This window comes from Ascidiella aspersa, chromosome 2, assembly GCF_963924565.1.
Source record: "Ascidiella aspersa chromosome 2, kaAscAspe10.2, whole genome shotgun sequence".
Classification (NCBI taxonomy): domain Eukaryota; kingdom Metazoa; phylum Chordata; class Ascidiacea; order Phlebobranchia; family Ascidiidae; genus Ascidiella; species Ascidiella aspersa.
In genome coordinates this window covers 11835040-11854324 of record NC_139448.1, presented here as the reverse complement: position 1 = coordinate 11854324, position 19285 = coordinate 11835040, and the positions used below count along the sequence as shown (strand labels likewise).

The window sequence follows — 19285 nt, the reverse complement described above, 5'->3', positions numbered from 1 at the left end:
CTGATTTCACCAAACTCATTATTACGAAGATTATCCGCGTAGTGGCGCTGTTTGTCCTCATTTCGTCCCTATGCAATTTTCGACTGAAGTTTGATAAGGCTTAATAAGTCAATGTAGAACACCGCTTAGGGCTTAGCTTTTAATTTTAACCTATTAAATAAAATAGTTTTTCTTAAATTGCTTTTAATTTGTACAGTTGGCTTAATTTATGTTATATTTTTTCACTGTATCAAGAGACTTTTACGTTTGAATGTGAGATATTTACCCATTGCAACACGAAACTCTAGTCTAGGTATTGTCGCGTAGAATGTAAATCTATTTTTACTTAATACGAACCAAAGTATCGAACAATTTAATGCTCGGTAACCAAAGCAGTTCAACTCCAACAATTGATTTGAGACATAAGAAGTGAAAGTATGACTGTGTTTAATAGTAATGATCTACTAATTTTACTATGAATCCATATAGTTGAATTATATTTTGTTATATTTGTTTGGATCGATAGAGGATAAGAAACGAGTACAAAATTATAGTGTGAACATATACACCCTTGTGCCAAATAATATGGTGGCCATTATACTATTTTATGTCCCATACCAATTTATTAATAAGGCATTTTCAATAATCGAACCACACACAAAATTCTTGTTTTAATGAGCCATAAATTGTACGAGTAGAATGTCTTGAGGTAAATTAAGCCGCCGATCGGAATTTCTATTTTGGTCCATTTTTTACCACAAGCAAACATTGTGTAAAAACAACTGCCACCGCGTTTGAAGAGCCGTGTTATGATTGCCGTCAGGGATTAAATAAAGCGCAAAAGAATGCTCAGGAAGGCAACCTGGCGCTATTAAAAGCTGTCAAATAAAGTGGCCTTAAAAGACTTTATCAGGTGCGCCGCGGTAAAAAGCATGTCAACGAAACTTCAACTGTTACACAGTAGGTCATGACCTAGGCTAGCGAAGTAAGTCACAAAGCCAACCACAGCAATAACGCAACTTTGCTCGTATGCAGGTCGTGACCCAGCCTTTAGCGGTAAGCCATCAATGCGCGTATCCACCTTACAAGCTTAATGCTGCCAGGAGACAAACAAACAACTGCCAAACTAAGCCCTGTAGTTCGATTTACTGGACACATGCAAATCCTCTTTGCAACGAGTTTACGCGTAATGCTATATTTGTCGCTTGCGCCTTGCGGAAGGATTTCGGTCGATGGAATGATGTTGTTTTTCGCAAAGTTAGCGATTGAGGATTTCGGGTTAGTCATACACGCGCGGTGCTTTCTGGCGATTTTGCCGTATTCGCGAAAACGAAAATATGTTTCGTAACGATTTATTGTATGACATTTCAACGTCACGACATTTGTACGTCACAATGACAGTTCGCGCTCTACTTAAGTAGGGTGATGGATGCCCTTTACCGCGGATTAAAGCGAATCGCATTGGTGTGGTCGTTTTTACCTGTCGCCTATGGAATCATAAATATACAGAACTTGTGGTGGCAAAAATCCTATAGTCATGCTCATGCACCTATGACGGATAAGATATACACATTTCTCACAAGTTAAATCATCATTGTCCATCCGTTGATTAATTAACTACTAACAGATAATTTTGCAGTTACTACATTTCGTGTTAGTTTTGAGTCATAAGTTATAAACCAGGGTTAACACGTTACCTCTTTAAAAGCATTTTATTTTGCCTTGAAAATGTACAGGTATAATTTGCCATATTCAAAAGAGGAATTATCGTCAGCAGAAAATTGATAATCCATTTGTATACTTCACCACGTAGATTTTATAAATTGGGATATGGCTAGACATCTAAAATTATCCATTCGGATTAGTTCAATATATCGGTTGTCAGTATGCGATTTAAATATAAAATTTACGGCATTTTGATCCACCTTTTTCGTACTTTATTATTTCGATAAGATCATGTTATCATATTACCATGGATATAGGGTAAAATACATAAAATACCACCAAGTCCTAAGCTACCATTATTTTTGGATTAGGTTAAATATCAGTAGAGTTTGGGATGAAGTTAAAAAAAATGTTGTTTAGATCTTAATTCTGACAAAAAAATGTTGTTCAGATCTTAATTCTGACGGGTTTCTGTCTCAATCTGATCCAGACCTTATTTCGACTATTAGGTATTCGATCTATTCTTGTCCTATTCCGAACTGCGTTTTATTCCGGTGATGATGTTATTCGAATTTCGGTCTTATTGTAGGATTCCGCAGAAAACATCTTTATTTTGCCAGGTGTTCGCAAATCCGGCTCATTCGAAGCCGATAATTCGGCAAAACAAAGCCACGGTACGTCACGTGATCACGCCTCAGAACCCGGCATGAGATATCAAAGGTATAAGCGGTCACGGTTCGCGGTAAATCCACGCTAAATCGGCAACGTGTTGTTTTGGGACGTTTATCCGGCCAACGATAGCCGCTCATCACCACTCAAATATGCAAGTCGCAGTCGATGGATTAGGCTACAGAGGCCTTTTTATTGCCGTCGCTCCAGTAAGCCGGTTATTCGTTATTTTTTCTTTTTTAAGCCGGTTATTCGTCGTGATCAGCCAAGTGTGTTTGCATGCAAGCGCCCGCGATCGGCGCCCAATGACGGCCCGGGCTTAACCTATCCAATGGCAGAAGCGCGATTATTGGCTTAGCTCAGCATTCGGCCGATTTGTCGCGCTAGAAACTGGTCAGCTTTGTACGCCGAATCCGTGTCGAATTTTAATATGTTCCTCAGTATGGTCAAATCGGTTCAAAAATCGGAACATCTTATCGCCACAAAGAATAATAAAATTAATGACTTTCTGCAAGTGAACGGAACTATTTTAAAGCTCAGTACAATTAACCCCGAATCCCAAACTGTATTAACTGTATTTTAACGCCTCCCCGCAAAATCGTCGCTTTCTGACATATGTTTTATCTCGCCTCTTTTTTTTCTTGCGGACTCGCTTTGTTGTGTCGTTATATAAATAAAACAATTTCCAAAAAAAATTGGTCAGCTTTTGCGGCTTCTTGGAAAACGCTTATCTCCAACTTTTTCCTCATTTTTTGCGTCGGCATGTTGTCACCAAATTACGCCCTTGTGCAACCCAAACAACTATTACCACAAAAACGCTTATGCTGTTGGTTACGGGCATTTTAGAATGGTTGTGTAAACTGACTGCTGACCAAGTATGTATTTTTGTAAGAGCTCAGCTCGCTAAACGTTACTGTGGTAATGCTGCAGCCACAATGAGGGTCATTATGGTATTACAGGGATCCAGTGCGCAGACCGTACCATGGCTATACATCAGCTTATCGCGTAATGAGAGTAGTTTCGGGGTTGAGGAATGTGCTTGAGACTTAAAATCCCGTTTGTGTGTTGTTTGTTAACTGTATGCGATCGGCTGGATCGTAATTCTGACAACCGTAACACGCTGAAGCTGTTGCTTACTCTTTGTTTTGTTTGCAGCAAAGGTTCCCAGCGGTATCTATTGTTAAAAGATTTTGGTACTATCTAAACAGTAGCAGACGTCCGCAAAGCACCAACAAATATGACAATAAGGTATATAGTGAAATTTCAGTTTTGGGGACACCGTCTAATGAAGCTAAATGGCTATGCTGGATAGACTAAAATTTTAAAATAAAACAAATGACCAATAATCAATTTTAGTTTCCGAAAATTGTTTTTTCGGTACGCTATCCATCTCAATCTGCTCATTGGCGCTGGCTCAGTAACCCTAAATAAGCACTATATAGTCACAACAAATATTAATTTAGGCCACTTAGTCAATAGCAATATTTTATGAATTGAATCGCTCTTAAACAGCAATAAAAACGAATATATTCCGTGGTATAATTTCGAAATGAAAATTTTCCAAGGTCTCTTTTTTCAAGATTTTAACCCGAAAATTTGCTTTCACAATGAGACGTTAAGGAACCTTATCTTTTCGTAAAATTAACCTTTCAAGATAAAAATCGTTGCGTTGCGTCGCAAACCACGGTTAAAATGCTGTTATCAATTTAGGGATCTGCAATAATTTGGAACTTTATTCAAATTGATTAAATGCATTTTTAGTTGGACTTTGGTTTCGTTTCGAGTTTGCAAATTTCGTTCCAAATCGAATCCTATTTAGTTAAATTTGAATTCTCCAACTTTAATTCTATAATCTAATCTGTTGCCCAAGTCTGGCCCATAGTGCTAAATGTTGCTAAACGATATGACAACAGTAAATCAGGTTGTCAACGAAGGGACTTGATGATCAGGCTAGTAGCTTATATTTTCGAGAGGAATTTTGTAACACATTTGATAGAAATATGATTATATAACCGTAACTAAGTACACCCATCTCAACCCGCGGGAAAGATGTACTTTAACAAAGATCAAATTATAGGTATTATCAACTTAGGGGAAAGTGCTCGATGGGCAGCTGTGGTCAAAATTGTGACGTTGTGTGTACGGTTTAGACCACAAAGAAGTATACCTGTAATTTTCAATTCTTTAGCAATACGTACATCATTGTAGGGTTTGAGTTCCACCTAGAAAAAGGCGCTTTTCGTTGCGGCACTTTTATTGTCCAGGCCTTGATTTCAATGTTATGCCTATTGAATCGCCATTCGGCAAACAGGTAATTTATGTGAAAGGTCAATTATTATAAAACCGTTTTTAATTCTGTTACTTTTACATTTTCAATTTATGTTATTCAAGGTATTTAAAGGTAGGCCTGAACTTGCGATATGGCGTATTTGTAATTTGAACACTTTTTTTAACTGAATCGTTTAAAATTTTGCTCCATAGATATTCCCTTGGGCTAAATACCTCTGTGTGACCACATTTATTTAAAAGACATATATATTTATTTATTTACAACCGAATATTTTGTGTCTATGTTATGTCAACATTGTAAAAAACGTAAAACGTTTGCCAACGGGAGATAAAATGATATAGTCGAGAAAATTAGATCCCTATACTTTTAATGTACGAGAGTGCTATAGTCCTCGAAACTCTAAATACAAGGCAAAATTTCTGAAAATATACACCCAAAGCGCGCTAAAACATACGATGAATAAAATATAATGCGCGCAGGGCTAAAAATATTTTAAAATATGAGTTAAATTATCAACACGTGCCGTTTGGACTATGGTACAGTAATAATGATTGTTTAGTTTTCATAACATTCTATTTATGTTGTAACTGAACTTGATTGAATGCCCGTGTAATAGAATAGATGTTTGGACATCACTGCATGTTGATATTAAATTATCATTCAGAAGAGAGGTTGATGAGTTAAAGTGTTTCCCGAAATCTATTCCTCTGTGCGCTGTCTAACATTTTTATGAAACAACAATTTGTCGCGAAATGATAAGCAACCGCGTGCTGATTACAAAAAAGGGCACGGGCTATGAAAAAGAAAACGCGTAAATCTTGTTTTTATTTGCGTTTTCCGCTGAAGCGTTTCTTCTTTACCTGCGGCAAACATGGGTAACGCGCCCACGTCCATTGTCGCCTTCAGTTCGGTGGCCTGGCAGTGCTGCTGGGATTACGCGAGAAGAGACAACAGCACCTAACCAGGCCACACGGCTCATAAGCAAACAAGCAGCTGAATAGACGGGAAAGACTCCACAATAGACGCGCACCGACACCGCAGCGGCAGCAACCGCCAACTTGCCTGGCGTGGTGCTTCTGCTCAGCGGCAGTCAGTTCTAGGCCGCTTTTGGCTTCATTTGCACTGACACTAAGGCACCTTATTGCATTTTTGTGAAATTTTCCTTGGCTAATTATTAGGTTACAGTCACATCCAACTTTGCCATCTCGTTCTATTAATATTCTGTTTTTGTTCTATTAACGCATTTTGCCTTCAAATTAGGGTGAAAAAAGCGAGCCGGCCGTTTCTAAAGTGGCCGTGCAAATTGGCCTGTTGTGAACCTTTTTCCCTTCCTTTCTCTCTCTCAGTCGTAACTGGGCCGGCTCCGATGCATTGCAATGCAGCGTTTTCTTTTGTCAGACTTTTTATTGCAGGCCGAAGGCGACGGCGGCGCGGCTGCGATTCCGTTTTATTTTTATACAGTCAATAGCAGTTTGTCGATTAGGAATTCGCAGATATTGTGCGATGTTATACAAACAAGCTAACGGATGTTATTAGGAGTTAACAGCTTATCGTATGTTGTCAAGGAGAGGGCGTATAAGGATTTGGTTAGAAAAATGTGAGAAAAGAGCTCTATATACTGGTTTAGGGATGCGCATGTGTTATTTAGTCATCAATATTGGAGTAAGACAACTTGCATTTGGTATGAAGATATTGCAACTCACATTGGCCGTCATCCTATTATGCGAAACGATATTGTTAGGGTGTAGCAATTAATAATAAAACATTTTAAAACAGTCATAAAACATTTTAAAACAGAGTCCAAGTAGCCTAATCAACTGAATTAGTGCATTTGTTTAACTGTTTTGTCTTATTCGTTCAGCTATTTCCTAACGACCGAATGATACAGTTTGTTCTGAGTGAAACCATCTAAGACAAGTTTACTTCACCATTAAAATAAACAATTGTGTTGCAAAGAAGTCATATAGCTAAACCCATGAGCGTATCGAAATAGCTCGAAACCGAATCGACAACAATGGGATTTTCCCAGGACCTTTTCCCCAGCGAGATTGACGAGTGTTTCGTATGCTGGATGTGCAAACAGGTGCTCGAAAACCCGCTGGCCCTTCCGTGCGGCCACGTCTTCTGCTCTTCGTGCGCCTCGCGCTGGCTGCTCAAGTTCGACTCGTGCCCGCGGGAATGCCAGGGTGAAGTCACCATCATGGATCTTAACCAGGTAAAGCCGCTGATCGGCCTTATCGACAAACTACAGTGCAAGTGTTGCAACCACGAAAAGGGCTGCGGGTTCGTGGGCGCTCTCCAGGACGCAAAGTCCCACCTCGAACTATGCGAGTATCAGGCTTCTTCCAGCAGCCGAGCACCTTTTGGACGCCGCAACCGGTCTAAGGACGACGGGAGCGAAATCGAGCGACTGCGGAGTAAGGCTGACAGGTTGGAAGAGGAGGTTTTGATGCTTCAGGAACAACTCAGCAGCCGACCACCGCTTGTTGTTGGAGATACCGCCCGGGCCCTACTGGAGGAGGAAGAAGAATTTAGTGGCGCTCTCGTGGATGCAGGATACGACATCAAAGAGGTACTGCATGTGTGTGTGTTGGTTTTGTGTCTAACTTGTAAAAATCCCGGAATTAGAAGCGAAAAACATGGGCGTGCACTTTCGTGGCGCTTTTTATAGCTCGCCGCCAGTCAGTCGAGCGGTCCGTGGACGCTGATTTATGACGGTTGCGCGAAATCGTGGCGCTCGGTCCAAATGCGTGTTAGATGCGCGAAAGTGGGGGGAAAGGGGGGGGGGGGGGGCATATAAAACTTATCGCCGAAAATCGCAACTGTCCCCTCCAGGTCATCACATCGGCGCCGTGTGCTCTACTGGGAGTAGATGATGATATGATAACAGGTGAACCAAAAGTCATCTTTCGGTCAAATGAAACGAATATGTTTTTGTTATAGACATGACCTTTGGTGTGGCACATGTTGCATTCCAATAGCAATGAAGTTGAAAAGCGTTAGGCTCGCGTGAGGGTGTTTCAATTTGCCAAGCTCAATTTTGCTTTCTAGGAAACGGGGCCATTTTGGCCTGTGATACCGAGACCCGGCCTGTAAGAAACTGTTGTACCTACAAAAAATGCGCCGCTAAGCCTTCGACCGTTTGATGCGCTGTATCGTTATCTGATCTGCAATAATTAGGATCCAGCCTTTAACGTTTGCGAGATACATATCGCCACGATTGGTGCGGGGTAACATGGACGGCTGCTGCTTGTGTCGAAGCAAGTTGTCAGCGCCACGAAGCAATAAAGTGCGGCCACAACCAGTGTAAGGACAAGCGCAAGTCCTTGGACTTCAAAGCGATGTCGCGTTTGCTCGAGATCGTTTGCCAGATAACGCCATCGACCTCGTTCGAGGATTGAGCGCGCCAACGTTGGTGACCTTGCAAACAACGCGGTACGACCGCTGTCCATTGCTGCAGTTGTTTAGTGTTGCAATACTAACCCTGTCCGTAATTCTATTGTAACAATTGTACGCATGAAATCGTGCTTACAAATGCACACCTTCGTCGAGTTTGACGCACTGTCAAGGCCCAATGCCAACAATCTTTAAACCGTTTTATTGCATGGCATAGTGAACACTAAGTACACAAATAAAGCTCATAAAAAACGCATTTACCACGCTTACAAATCAATATGGGCTTTAGTATGACGGTTGAGGTCTGAAGTCAATCATATAGGCGCCTCTGCAGTGTGTGGTAATTTCAGCTCTTGCTTTGTTTATTTGTGGTATGAATATAACCAGCCTTTATGGGATAATGTTGTAATAACGGTTCCTTGAAAAGCATTACATAACGTGGGCAAATATTCTCGTACGAACAAGATATTTGAGATGAGGTTATAATTAGCGACACTAAACGACTTAAATGTATAAAGAAGTTTATCGCTTGATATAGTTAAACAATAATCCCGCAAGTGTTTTTTAAGAAACTCTTTTTTATTCATTTGAGTTAAAATACGACAGCATTTGTAATACACGCTTTACGATTTCGTTGTTCGGACTGGTTCTGTAAGTTCTTTACCAGTATACATGTTGAGTAGTTTTTTATTAGAGCAAAGCGTTGAAACGGCGTGACACATGTTTCAAAGATAAACTGTCCGGCGCTCGCGCGAACAACTGTGTTCAAGTCAAATAAACAAACATACTACGAGAGTCGAGAAGGCATTAATCCACTTTGCGCGCGCTTAGTCGATAAGAAGCCCAAGACCGATCTTCTCTTGGTCTAATGGCCACACGAGTACTACGCATTCCATGGTATGAGTCACGCGCCCCCTAATGTCCGCATCGCAATGCGCAGAGCCAAGTTGATCCGGAAAAGGCACGCGGCGATATGCGATCCAGGATTCCCGCCAGGATTCGTGATGGACCGACTTAACCTAATTCGTCGAGGCAACTCGGCGCTTTCAATCGCTGCGGGATGCCTTTGCGATGCGACCCGTGACCTATCTGTGCTAAAATTAGTGGCTCGGCTGGGTGCATTCGCTTGCCTGACTTGCGCGGGCCAGGATTTGCTTTGGTGAAAGTGTTTTATGGACGCTCCCAATTACAATGTCGTAATTCTGGATGCTTGCGGTTCCCATGCTTCATTTGAAACCCGCTTTTGAAATCGCTAATGTTTTGTTCGATGATGTTTTTGCAAAATGTTATACGTTCAGGCCCTGCATTTCAATAAGCAAAAACAGTTTCATTTTTGTTTTCTGAGAAGCAAGTTCATAGTAGTGTTACTTAAATTAGTGATATTTACCTTTGAATCACTGACACTCAGTTCACCAAATATATTTCTGGTGTGCTTTTGCCGCAAGAAAAATGTTTATTTATCCTAAAACATGAATAACTTAACAACGACACAGTGTACGAAAATGTTTTTCAAATATGTTTCTTAATGAGATGTTCAAAATGAGCTTATATTAGTGTTGATTTAAAGCAAATTACCAAAACAGAGGACCTCTTATGTTTTTAATGCGCGTTCTGTCGTTAGACCAACTTTGGTGCACAGTCTACTCTGCATAGACACGTGTCTTTGATGGCATGGGAGAATGTCGAAACCCGGCAATTAGGGAAGAAACTGACAGCAGACGAATTATGCTTTATGATATACCTTGCTGTAAACAGACAATCAATCGAAGCGTCTTGGTGGAACAGCAAAGCCTAATTGTTGTCTGAAACAGTAACATCTCTAGTCTAAGGGACAAATACTAAACACCCAAAAAAATTTATGTATTAAAAATACAGTCTCTCAAAAATATCTAACCCACGACAACGCAACTCGCTTCGTACTGGGCTGTGATTGACAGCCGTGGTGTTGTGGAGCTTCGGAGTCAAAGCCTGCCCCAACGGACACCGCGCTTGTAATTGGTAACCGGCGAGTGACGAATGCGCCACTGTAAATCGGGCGCTTGACACATTAGGCCTGTTCACATGGCCGTTGTGACGGCGGCCGGCCTATTATTTTTGAGTTCTTTATACAGTTACCAACCCTTTTTGTTTAAATTTTCAATTACTAGGAATCAATTTTAGGTCGCCAAAACCTTTTCTGTGTAAACAGTGAAAACCTTACAAAAACGGGGAAAAAGGGAAGCCGGTTTGAGTTTGAAATGGCCTAGAAAACTGGCCATAAAGGCAAGGCCACAGGTCTTTGACAAAGCCTTTGATATTCCCACGAACTGTATTGGGCGCCTGTGTTCAACGTTGCCGCAAAATGCAATAAAGTTTCATCGAGCAAACTTATTAAGGCAATAGCGGCCTCGCATTTTTGGTGGAACGCCGAAGTCGTGCCCTGCATTTTTAATATCAACTTGGCGTGATGACCCGGTGTGCACTATTCCAAGGCGCGGGAGGTTTTGTGTTTACCGGGTAAGCACGTTTTTGTGTTATTAAATAGCTATTAAAAGGTTTAGACGCGCAAGGCTGGTGTTCTCATAAAGTGAGATAATAGTCATATAAGCTTAGAGTTAATGCAATCATAAACATATATGTGATTAGGTATGTTTGAACGTGCAAACATGGATCTTAGCAATTTAAAAAACAAAATTGTATCATAACCGTATACAAGCTAATATTGTATAAATATAAGCCTATAACACAGTTGATTCACACATTCTATGTGACATTTGACATCCATTTTTTTGCGGATGTTGCGAATTGGTCGCACGTGAGAAGTTGCTTTGTCAGAGCAATTGCGAAATAACAACTTGCCGGAAAATGTGCCGAGTAACCATTACGGCCGCATATATATTTGGACAACTGTGTCATTGGACTGACGCGTGCCCAAACTGCTGCAATTTCACCCTTAGAGCGTTGAACCCGAGCTTTTCGAGCGTCATGTCACCACAATCCGCATTAGGCAATTTGTTTGCAAAGCTAGTCCGCGGCCGCGCCCATCGGATTTAAATCCACGCGATAAACCAACACAAGATTCGAGAAACTTCACGTTTTCGTCTTGCGGCAACGCCCCGACAATTCCGTTTGAACAAAGGGTTTAACACATGACTTCATGTACTAAGTCTAAGTGACGTATACAAAGTTATTTATGTATATATCAAATGCTGATTGTAACTCTCACTGGGGAATCCGAAATCCCGACAGTGCGCAAGAGTATTTACTAGTGGGACGTAGATCAAATATATCAAAACCTATACACAAAAGAGAGAAACGTTGTTTGAAATTTTCGATTCATATATAAACTTTATTCATTAAAAACATTTACTTGAATTTTTTTAAGCAATATAACAAGCGGTATATTTACGAAGTGAGATTTACGACTTTGATTTATCGGAATTGAGAAACTTTCTGGGTTGGTAATATTTAACATAATTGATTTTTTTCCCTAGTGATTATTATCATACCATTGCGTAGACCGGCACTTAAAAAAATGATGCAGTTTATTTTCACGAAGCTTCAAAAACACATTTACTTTCAAAACTAAGAATAACAATAGGCCAACACTGTATCCTTGGAAACGACTCATCAGTGGCACGTAGGTCGTACAAAGACAATGTGGAATGATTGACGGGCAGAGCCGCCGCGTCGCGTTGCCTTTATTCAAATATTGAACCTACTCAAATACGCCGCGCGCGCTCATCGCTGTTTAAAGCTGCAAAGAGGATTTAGAACTTTAACACTTTCTGCTAGCTAACGGCTGTAGTTTGGCCGGTCGATATGGCTGCGGTAAAGGGAATCGAGCTCCATTCAATTCCGCACAAATTTGATGCATTTTTTGCGCATCAGCGGTTAAAAAATGTGCCTAAAACGAGAACTAGATGATTTTGCACTGTTAAATTTAGGTATCAAGAAGGGTTGAAATTGGGGTTCAAACTATAAAGCAGGGGTTCTTAAACTGGAGTCCATGAACCCCTTTGGGATCCGTGAACTAGTTTTAGGGGGTCCATGAAGATCTAATTAAAATATTTGTGCATTTAAGAAGTAATCAATTTTTCAAATAAAACAGTTTAATTAAAATAAAACGGTTTTGTACTGACTGTATTTAGACTCCATTTAACTTGATTTATAAAGTCTAATTGTTTTGTGACGTCAGTGTTGAAACTGGTGCCGACCCTGTTCCGCGCGAAGCAAAAAAATCTATGGATCCGCAGTAAAAAAGTTTAAGAACTCCTGCTCTAAGGGAGGAGCTTTTTGGATTTGGGCAGCCCTATTTCGGCCATTCGCCACAATGCTGTTTGCGCACTGCTGGAGTATTGTTGCTGTACGACTGAACACTGACTTCGCGAACGTTCCTTGGCACGCCCCACTATCGTCCACCGAGTACACACGCCCTCGTCAATATTATTCTGTAGCAATAAGGAGACGATATGTTATTGACTCGCGCATCTGTATAGCGTTTGCGTTTGCGCTGCTAATGTTATTTGTTTGCACCAAAAATGGTACGAAAATTGCCCTTTTGGTGATTGCTGTAGCGGTTATCAGCCCGAAAAATGGAAAACCGTCCCTGTTCGTGTTGTAATTACAAGCCGCCACCGACAGTGATTAATAAGCGAACGAAAAGTACACACTTTACATTGCCTGCAATATCTCAACGCGCTTTCCAACCCTGACTGCGTGCTGTGTACGGTTGCAACACGGGCAAATTTGTAACATGCGGTTTTACGATGCCGCTATGAATCACTTTCGGCGACGGGCTGTTTTGCCCCAAGTAATCGCCATAAATCCTTCTATTGTGGTGAAACAATAAACGACGGTAAACAGTGCATTAGGTGCACGCGAAAATTCCAAAAGGACTACGTGTCATACGTTGTTCGTTTTGGAACAGCATAACACGGATGTTAGGGGTTTTGCAAGTATTTTGTACGTTGATTCTAAGTCGGCACTTAGAAATTACAAAATATAGCGAATAAAGAATGTGGATATTACGAATATAAAATATAGCGTATGTGTTAAAAAAAACATAGGTTTCAACATTGCTTATCAGAAAGGTCAAAGTTTTGAACTCAGTGTCATAAGTGACACTGTAATTTAAATGACATAGGCCTACTCGTTAAAATAATATCTCCCGAATACAAATTTATTACATACATGTATTAATGAATATGCTGTTGCTGCCAGGCATTGTTTTACTTGTAGAATTTTTTTTGGGCAACATTTTATTAAAGTAAGTGATACAAGTATTAATCGCATAAAATTGGCTGTTTTAAATAACAGCGACCTCGTGTCGCTTTTATTCCGATAAACGGCGTTCCGCGGGCGCCCTACAGGTATACTGTATGTACAGTAGATACCAGAGCATTCCGGCAACACTTGCGCTTAAGCGAGCCAACCGCCCGCCGTGTATATGGATAACCTATAGCCGGGTGCAAAGCAGCGAAAGGCCACAGATCCATCCACGCCGCCGCTTTTTCGCCAGATTCCGTTCGTTTTTGCCCACCCGCCGCCCGAGCAAACAAAATCCGATCCGTCAAGATTTATTCTCGGAATGTCTCGCGGGACTCTTTCCGCGCGGGCTCCAGTGCGTTGTGATCTCTGCCACGGCCATCGACCTCGCCGCTGCTCTCCCATTGCGAAACTCGGCATCAACAACAGCCGTCGGCGGCCACGATTTAAGGCCCTTTTGCCAATGGCCGGCATCTTTTTCACACTATAGCTTCGCCGTCAAATTCCTTTCTTGTTGTGGCCGTATGATAGTTTAACTGGTCATAAATATTATATCAAGTAGACCTGTGGTTGATTTTAGGGTTTGAAAGACTGGATGAATCATACTTCGTATTTTATTACGATGGCGATCTAAAAATGTTGGGTAAAAACACACATGTCCGATCCGATACAAAATAATGCACGTATAAATTGGAATCGGATAGGTATTGTAGGGGGTGTGGGTCCGATTAATGAGTCTTCATTTATATAATTGCCAAGATGAATCGACCACACTCCTACAAGATTTGAGATGGCCTGTCTTCGTGAGGCCATTCAGGTCCAATTCTTTCCTTTAGTTCAGATACATGAACAGTCAATTTTGCTGTCTGAGTAGAAGCTATAAAAGCCTCTCTGCACTAGGCAGTACTGGGTGATACTGGTTGATACTGGGTGATACTGGTTGATTTATTCGATTGTGCGACTATACTTATTGGCGAAAAAGATTTCTAAAATGCACAGGAAATATTGACGTAGATATTCTTACGATTTTCAATAATAAATCACGTGACAACAAGGCGTGGTCTAAACCTTTTTCTCTCGACTCTTATAGACGGAAATAATATTTTTGTCCCAATATGGCTTGAACAAAAGCGCTTCGATCTACATTGCGACGTAACTGGCGTTCGATTCTAAAAATTCTGGATTGTTGACAATAAGGCGAATTTCAAAACAAAACGCTCACATTAAACGGATATACGTCACATCACATACAGCTCTGACGCATAAAAATTGGTGTAACAAGGCATTCGTAGCAAACTCTACCAAGAGATATCGGCAATCGAATTTAAACAAAAACTTTCCGTGACGCAACATTAAGGCGATAAAACAAAGAATTAATTTGATGTGCTGACGTGTTGCGACAGTATCGATACCACTCTAGTATCTAAAGTACCTAAAGGCTACATCTGGTTCTCAGGTAGCGGCTCCGATCCGATATTATCGGACATACCTAGTTGTCAGTTCTGATATTAGGCCACATAAAAGTGTTGCAGCCACCCAGTTAGCCTTAGGTTTCTAAGCCACCCGCCGTGTTGTCTGCGCAATCCGCGTTTAACTTGCCGTCTGTCATTTGGAGGCAAACCTGAGCCTGATTGTGGCAAGACAGGAATTCTAGCTAGAAAAAGTCGACCACTTGACATGTTTCACGCGCTCATCCCTGCGGCCAGCAGAGAGTCAAAGGCGGCGTGCATATAAGGTCCGACTGACAGCTGCGGATGGATTTGAGGTCCCAGAAGTCGATTGTCGACTCGCACGAAGCCGCCACAAATATAAACTCTACACCGCTCTTTGTGTATGCATAAGCACGCAACTACACACCGGTTCGGAATCGTGAAAGACGAAATTGCCGTTCGACCACCCGGTGTTAAAGCAAGCCCGTTTCGGCGCGCGCAAGTCCACATTTTCAACCCTGGAATTTCCGCCGAATCCCGGTAGTTTGCCAAAACTCTGGTGTATCAAGTTGCGTTCCTGGTGAGTGGAAGTGACAAAAATATTAAATTTCCGAGCGTAAATTTGGCACGCAGCTCTGGCACTGAATATCGCGCGTGGTGACGATGACGTGTGTTTGTGAGGTCTGTAATTTCAGCCGAGCAAATAGGGGCCTGTGCTGCGGCCTGGAACGGGGCACGCGCAGCTGGCATTTTCAGGCAAAAGCCGCAATTTTCCACAAACCTTGGCGACCCGCGTGAATGTCGTTTTTACGTCTTCTTTGCTGATCCCAGTAAACGAAAAAGCAGCTCTGCCGATCGCCTCTGTTTATGCTGGCGCACCGACTCCTAGTGCTCTTTTAGCGCAGGTGTTATGGAAACACTAGGTCTGTAGCAGTTGGTACGTCACCAAATGCCTAGAAAGTCGATATGTGTGCGAACCGTTTACGCTGATCTTTTTACCGTCCACTGGCCGACAGGGGCCTTTGTAACTCGCCGGTGCAGATCGTAATCGTCTGAGTGCAAAATCAGCGGCAGGTGTTTTGGGTGAAAACCTGTTTAGCGGAGGTTCAAGAGGGACGTTGGGCGGAAGGGTTTTCGACATACATGTGCAGCGATATCTGATACAGGTTTGCTTCGTACAAGCTCCGCAACGGTTTATTTTCCGCGTGTGATGATTGATGGCGTGTGTGGCCTTTTGTAAGTGCGGTCACCGAACGTGAGTTAATTGAATGATCAAAGCTATGGAAAGGTGTTACTTTGGCCGACGAAAAACGCGACTTTTACCTAAACAGGGGCAGCCCACAACGTGGGAGAGCAAAATAGGAAAAACGAAACCACAAATGAGTGCGTTCAATTTTTATTGCTCCGCCAAATTGCGTATTTCATCAAGGGCGTGTCACGAGTAGATACACGGTTTCGCAAATTGCGTACTGCGGTATTTGGCATCCACCGTCTTCTGCAGGGACATGAGCAAAATTAAGGGTCTTACCAGCACATAATTGACCGCCGTTTCCACGGTAACAAGCACTTGCGACCGAAACAGAGCAAGATTTGGAGTTTTACATGCGCCAAATTTGTTTAATGAATTTATTTACGCAGTATGGGAAATATGAAGTTTTGACTTGTATAGCCTTATAATTTATTCTTGTTCAATAATTTCCTCTAATTATGATGATCCTATAATGAATAGGTAAAAAATTATTTGTAATTGTGTTCTGTGAAAATTTCCAAAAGAAGCTGGTACACTAAGCAACGGACGGATTTGAATTTTTGATAAATCTTTTGATTTTTGAATCTTTGATAAATCTTTTGAAAAGGCAAATGATTCGATATCGATTTGCTCGCTATTCATAAACATTATGGTGAATATTTCTATATTGCAAATGAGCATTCAACACATATTTTGTAAGCTATTTGTTCGCTATGCTATCAAATTAACGCATGGCATTTCGCCAACGTTGTGTGAGATTCTCCAGCCGATATAAGCCCGATCGATCAAGGTAAAACTTCAAGTTGTGTAACAGAAACGTTTTGTTAGCGATATTGCCAAATCACGCCACCAGGCCTAGAGGGTCCGCAAAAATGCCTCTCTTATCAGGCATCGCTTCGACGGCCCACTTGAGAACGTGTCAAAGACGAGGATCCCAAAACAAATCTTGGAGCGCCCTTTGCATTTTTTTTAATATGACTGTTTGAACGTAAACAGAGCCCTGCTCCGTCTCTAGCTAATCTCGCCATAGAGCCCCTTGTCAGTTGCCCGTCACCTTTGCGATACAAGGATGATAGGCCTGGCACACAGAGCCAGGTGCATTTCGTTCAAATCGGCATTTCGGCCGAGGATTTGATCGCATTATCACGTTCGGCCACTTTGTCAATTGAACTTAAAAGAAAACCGCCTCTTTTCGACCCTGGTTATTTTTAGCTTTGTAACCTCTTCACAAACGGTTATAGGCGGAAAAACGCGTTTACCAGAATCTAAAGAGGCCCTTAGTTTTCCTACCATTTAAAGCGTTATTATCACACGGGTTGGGCCAACTCGATCTAGCCTTAAACATTTATCAGGGTTTGCAGATGTATTTCGGGGTCCTCCGAAATACCACAGATCAGATGACCTGCTCTTGATATTTAGAAACCGGATGTTAAAAGTACCGCATCGCGCGAAACGCCAGGTGTTGTGCGGCCACAGTAGGCCCTACCCCAATGAGATACAGTCAACGCGATTCCATTAGCAGGCCGCGGTAAATCATTCGTGCAAACATGTGGAATATCGCTCGACTGTTACTACAAACGCGCCCGCTGCGAGCGATGCCAATTCACTCGTCTAAATATAAGTGTTCGATTGGCAGCCTGACAGCCACGGCTTCGGGCAATTGTGAGCACAGTAGCGTTTAGGCTCCTAATTATTTGGGCGCTTTTCTGAGCGGCTTTCTACGCCTTGATCGTCTCAGGCGGCGCACACGTCTTAACCTAATAACCACGCAGTTGTTAATTATTAAGCACTTATATCGCGCTGCCGTTTGCTCTCTTAATTGAGAGGGCACACATTGGAGATAGATAGCTCCTTGATGTCCCCCATATGATCACGTGCCAGAACCCCGACGCGCCACATCATAGCTAGATAAGATACAATCGCCGAGGCGCTACGTTGTATCGAATCACGTGACTGGGAGTGCCTGCTGGGAGTCGTCGGGGGCATCTTCAGGGTCAGGTCAAGATCAGTCCTGATCGGCACGGCGATAGGCCGAACGCAATTACTCGCCTGTTAGGGAGTCCTATTTTTGGTCTCTGAGATTGACGCCTGGATCCGATTTCGACTGACGCCCAACTGCGATGGGCGTTTCGCTGCTGTGAAGGCCAATTTACGGATCCCTTGTCAAAATAGTTACCCGCTTGAAAGGCGGTCGGCAAAAAACTCACCCTGCTCAAACAATGTAAATCTCAATCTGACGGATTTTTGATAAGTTATATTAAAATTGATTAAATTAGCGTGGGAGTTAACAGATCTGCGTATTCCTTATTTTTTCATCAGCAAGTTTGCACGACCTTTATTTGCCTCAGGCTAGGTTCCTATACTCTGTTTCTAACGCTTCTCTAAAAATTTGTATTCATAGCATTTATATAAGGTGCTATTTTCCCTGTTTTTACTAGGCTTGAAGTCGTTAAACTATAGGTGTTTCCGACTGTAATAAATACCATCGCCCATCGTGCTAAATCGCGGTAAAAGGTGAGGTCTCACTTATATCAAAATCGAACGTCTACACACTGGCCAGTATAGGTTTAAAAAAGACAAAGATTGTGTTAAATAAGGAACTTGTCTTTTTTCAGAATGGCTATGTAAACGAGGGCCGCGAGTCGCGGTAAAGCCTATAGAGTAGCTTCTGCTGCCTCTTTATACGCCTACATCCCTCGAGTTGAACCGATCTCCCGTCAACAACAAATCTTTCCCGGCCGAGCTATAGCGACAATACTCATACGCTTTTTATTTGCTCGCCTATTGTGTCCTTCTTGCAGGATAGCTGCGCCCGCACACGGCTCGGGACGGAGCCCAGCAACCGGTCGTGGGGGGTGTGCTGGCGGTGGAACGGGGGTAACGCCGGTAGGGGGTGATGGAGCCCGCTTTAACGCAAACAAGCGTCCTCGAGAGGCCGCGCGGTCGCGACCGGGTAACAATGGAAGGAGCGCTAATCACATCCGCCGTGTTTGTCTCCGACAGTCGCGCGACCCGAAAGCCCTGTAAGAAAATATTCTTGGAGGGGAAATGTATTGAAGAGGTAGAATCTCGACTGGCACCCCTTTAGCACCTTAGCGCTCTGGGCGCCTAAGATGGAACTAAGAATAGAACAAAAGTCCTCTTTCCGAAGGATTGGATCGGGCCCTGGCTTTAGCGCATTGCGATAAACCCCGGCCCTGCTATAATGCAGAGTCAATATTGTCGGTCAAATCTCGTCTTTCCTGCCAAGAGAGGTCGTTCAACTCGCGCGAACCCGCTCCTCGCACAATGCCACACACGTACAAGTTGGGAGCCCATTATTTTTCCACCGCAAGTGTTTATTTTCCCTATGCCGGGGCC

At 42.4% G+C, this 19285-nt stretch overlaps 1 protein-coding gene across 1 annotated transcript in view; it reads left to right on the top strand.

Annotated features, from left to right (window-relative positions):
* Positions 1–6473: 6473 nt before the first annotated feature.
* Positions 6474–19285, top strand: part of LOC146163679 (E3 ubiquitin-protein ligase PDZRN3-like) — a 54647-nt gene continuing 41835 nt past the window's right edge. Inside the window, exon 1 of the mRNA XM_083381802.1 lies at positions 6474–7175. Coding sequence (XP_083237928.1) covers positions 6618–7175 — 558 coding nt within the window. The 5' untranslated portion in view covers positions 6474–6617. The remainder of the gene's footprint in view (positions 7176–19285) is intronic.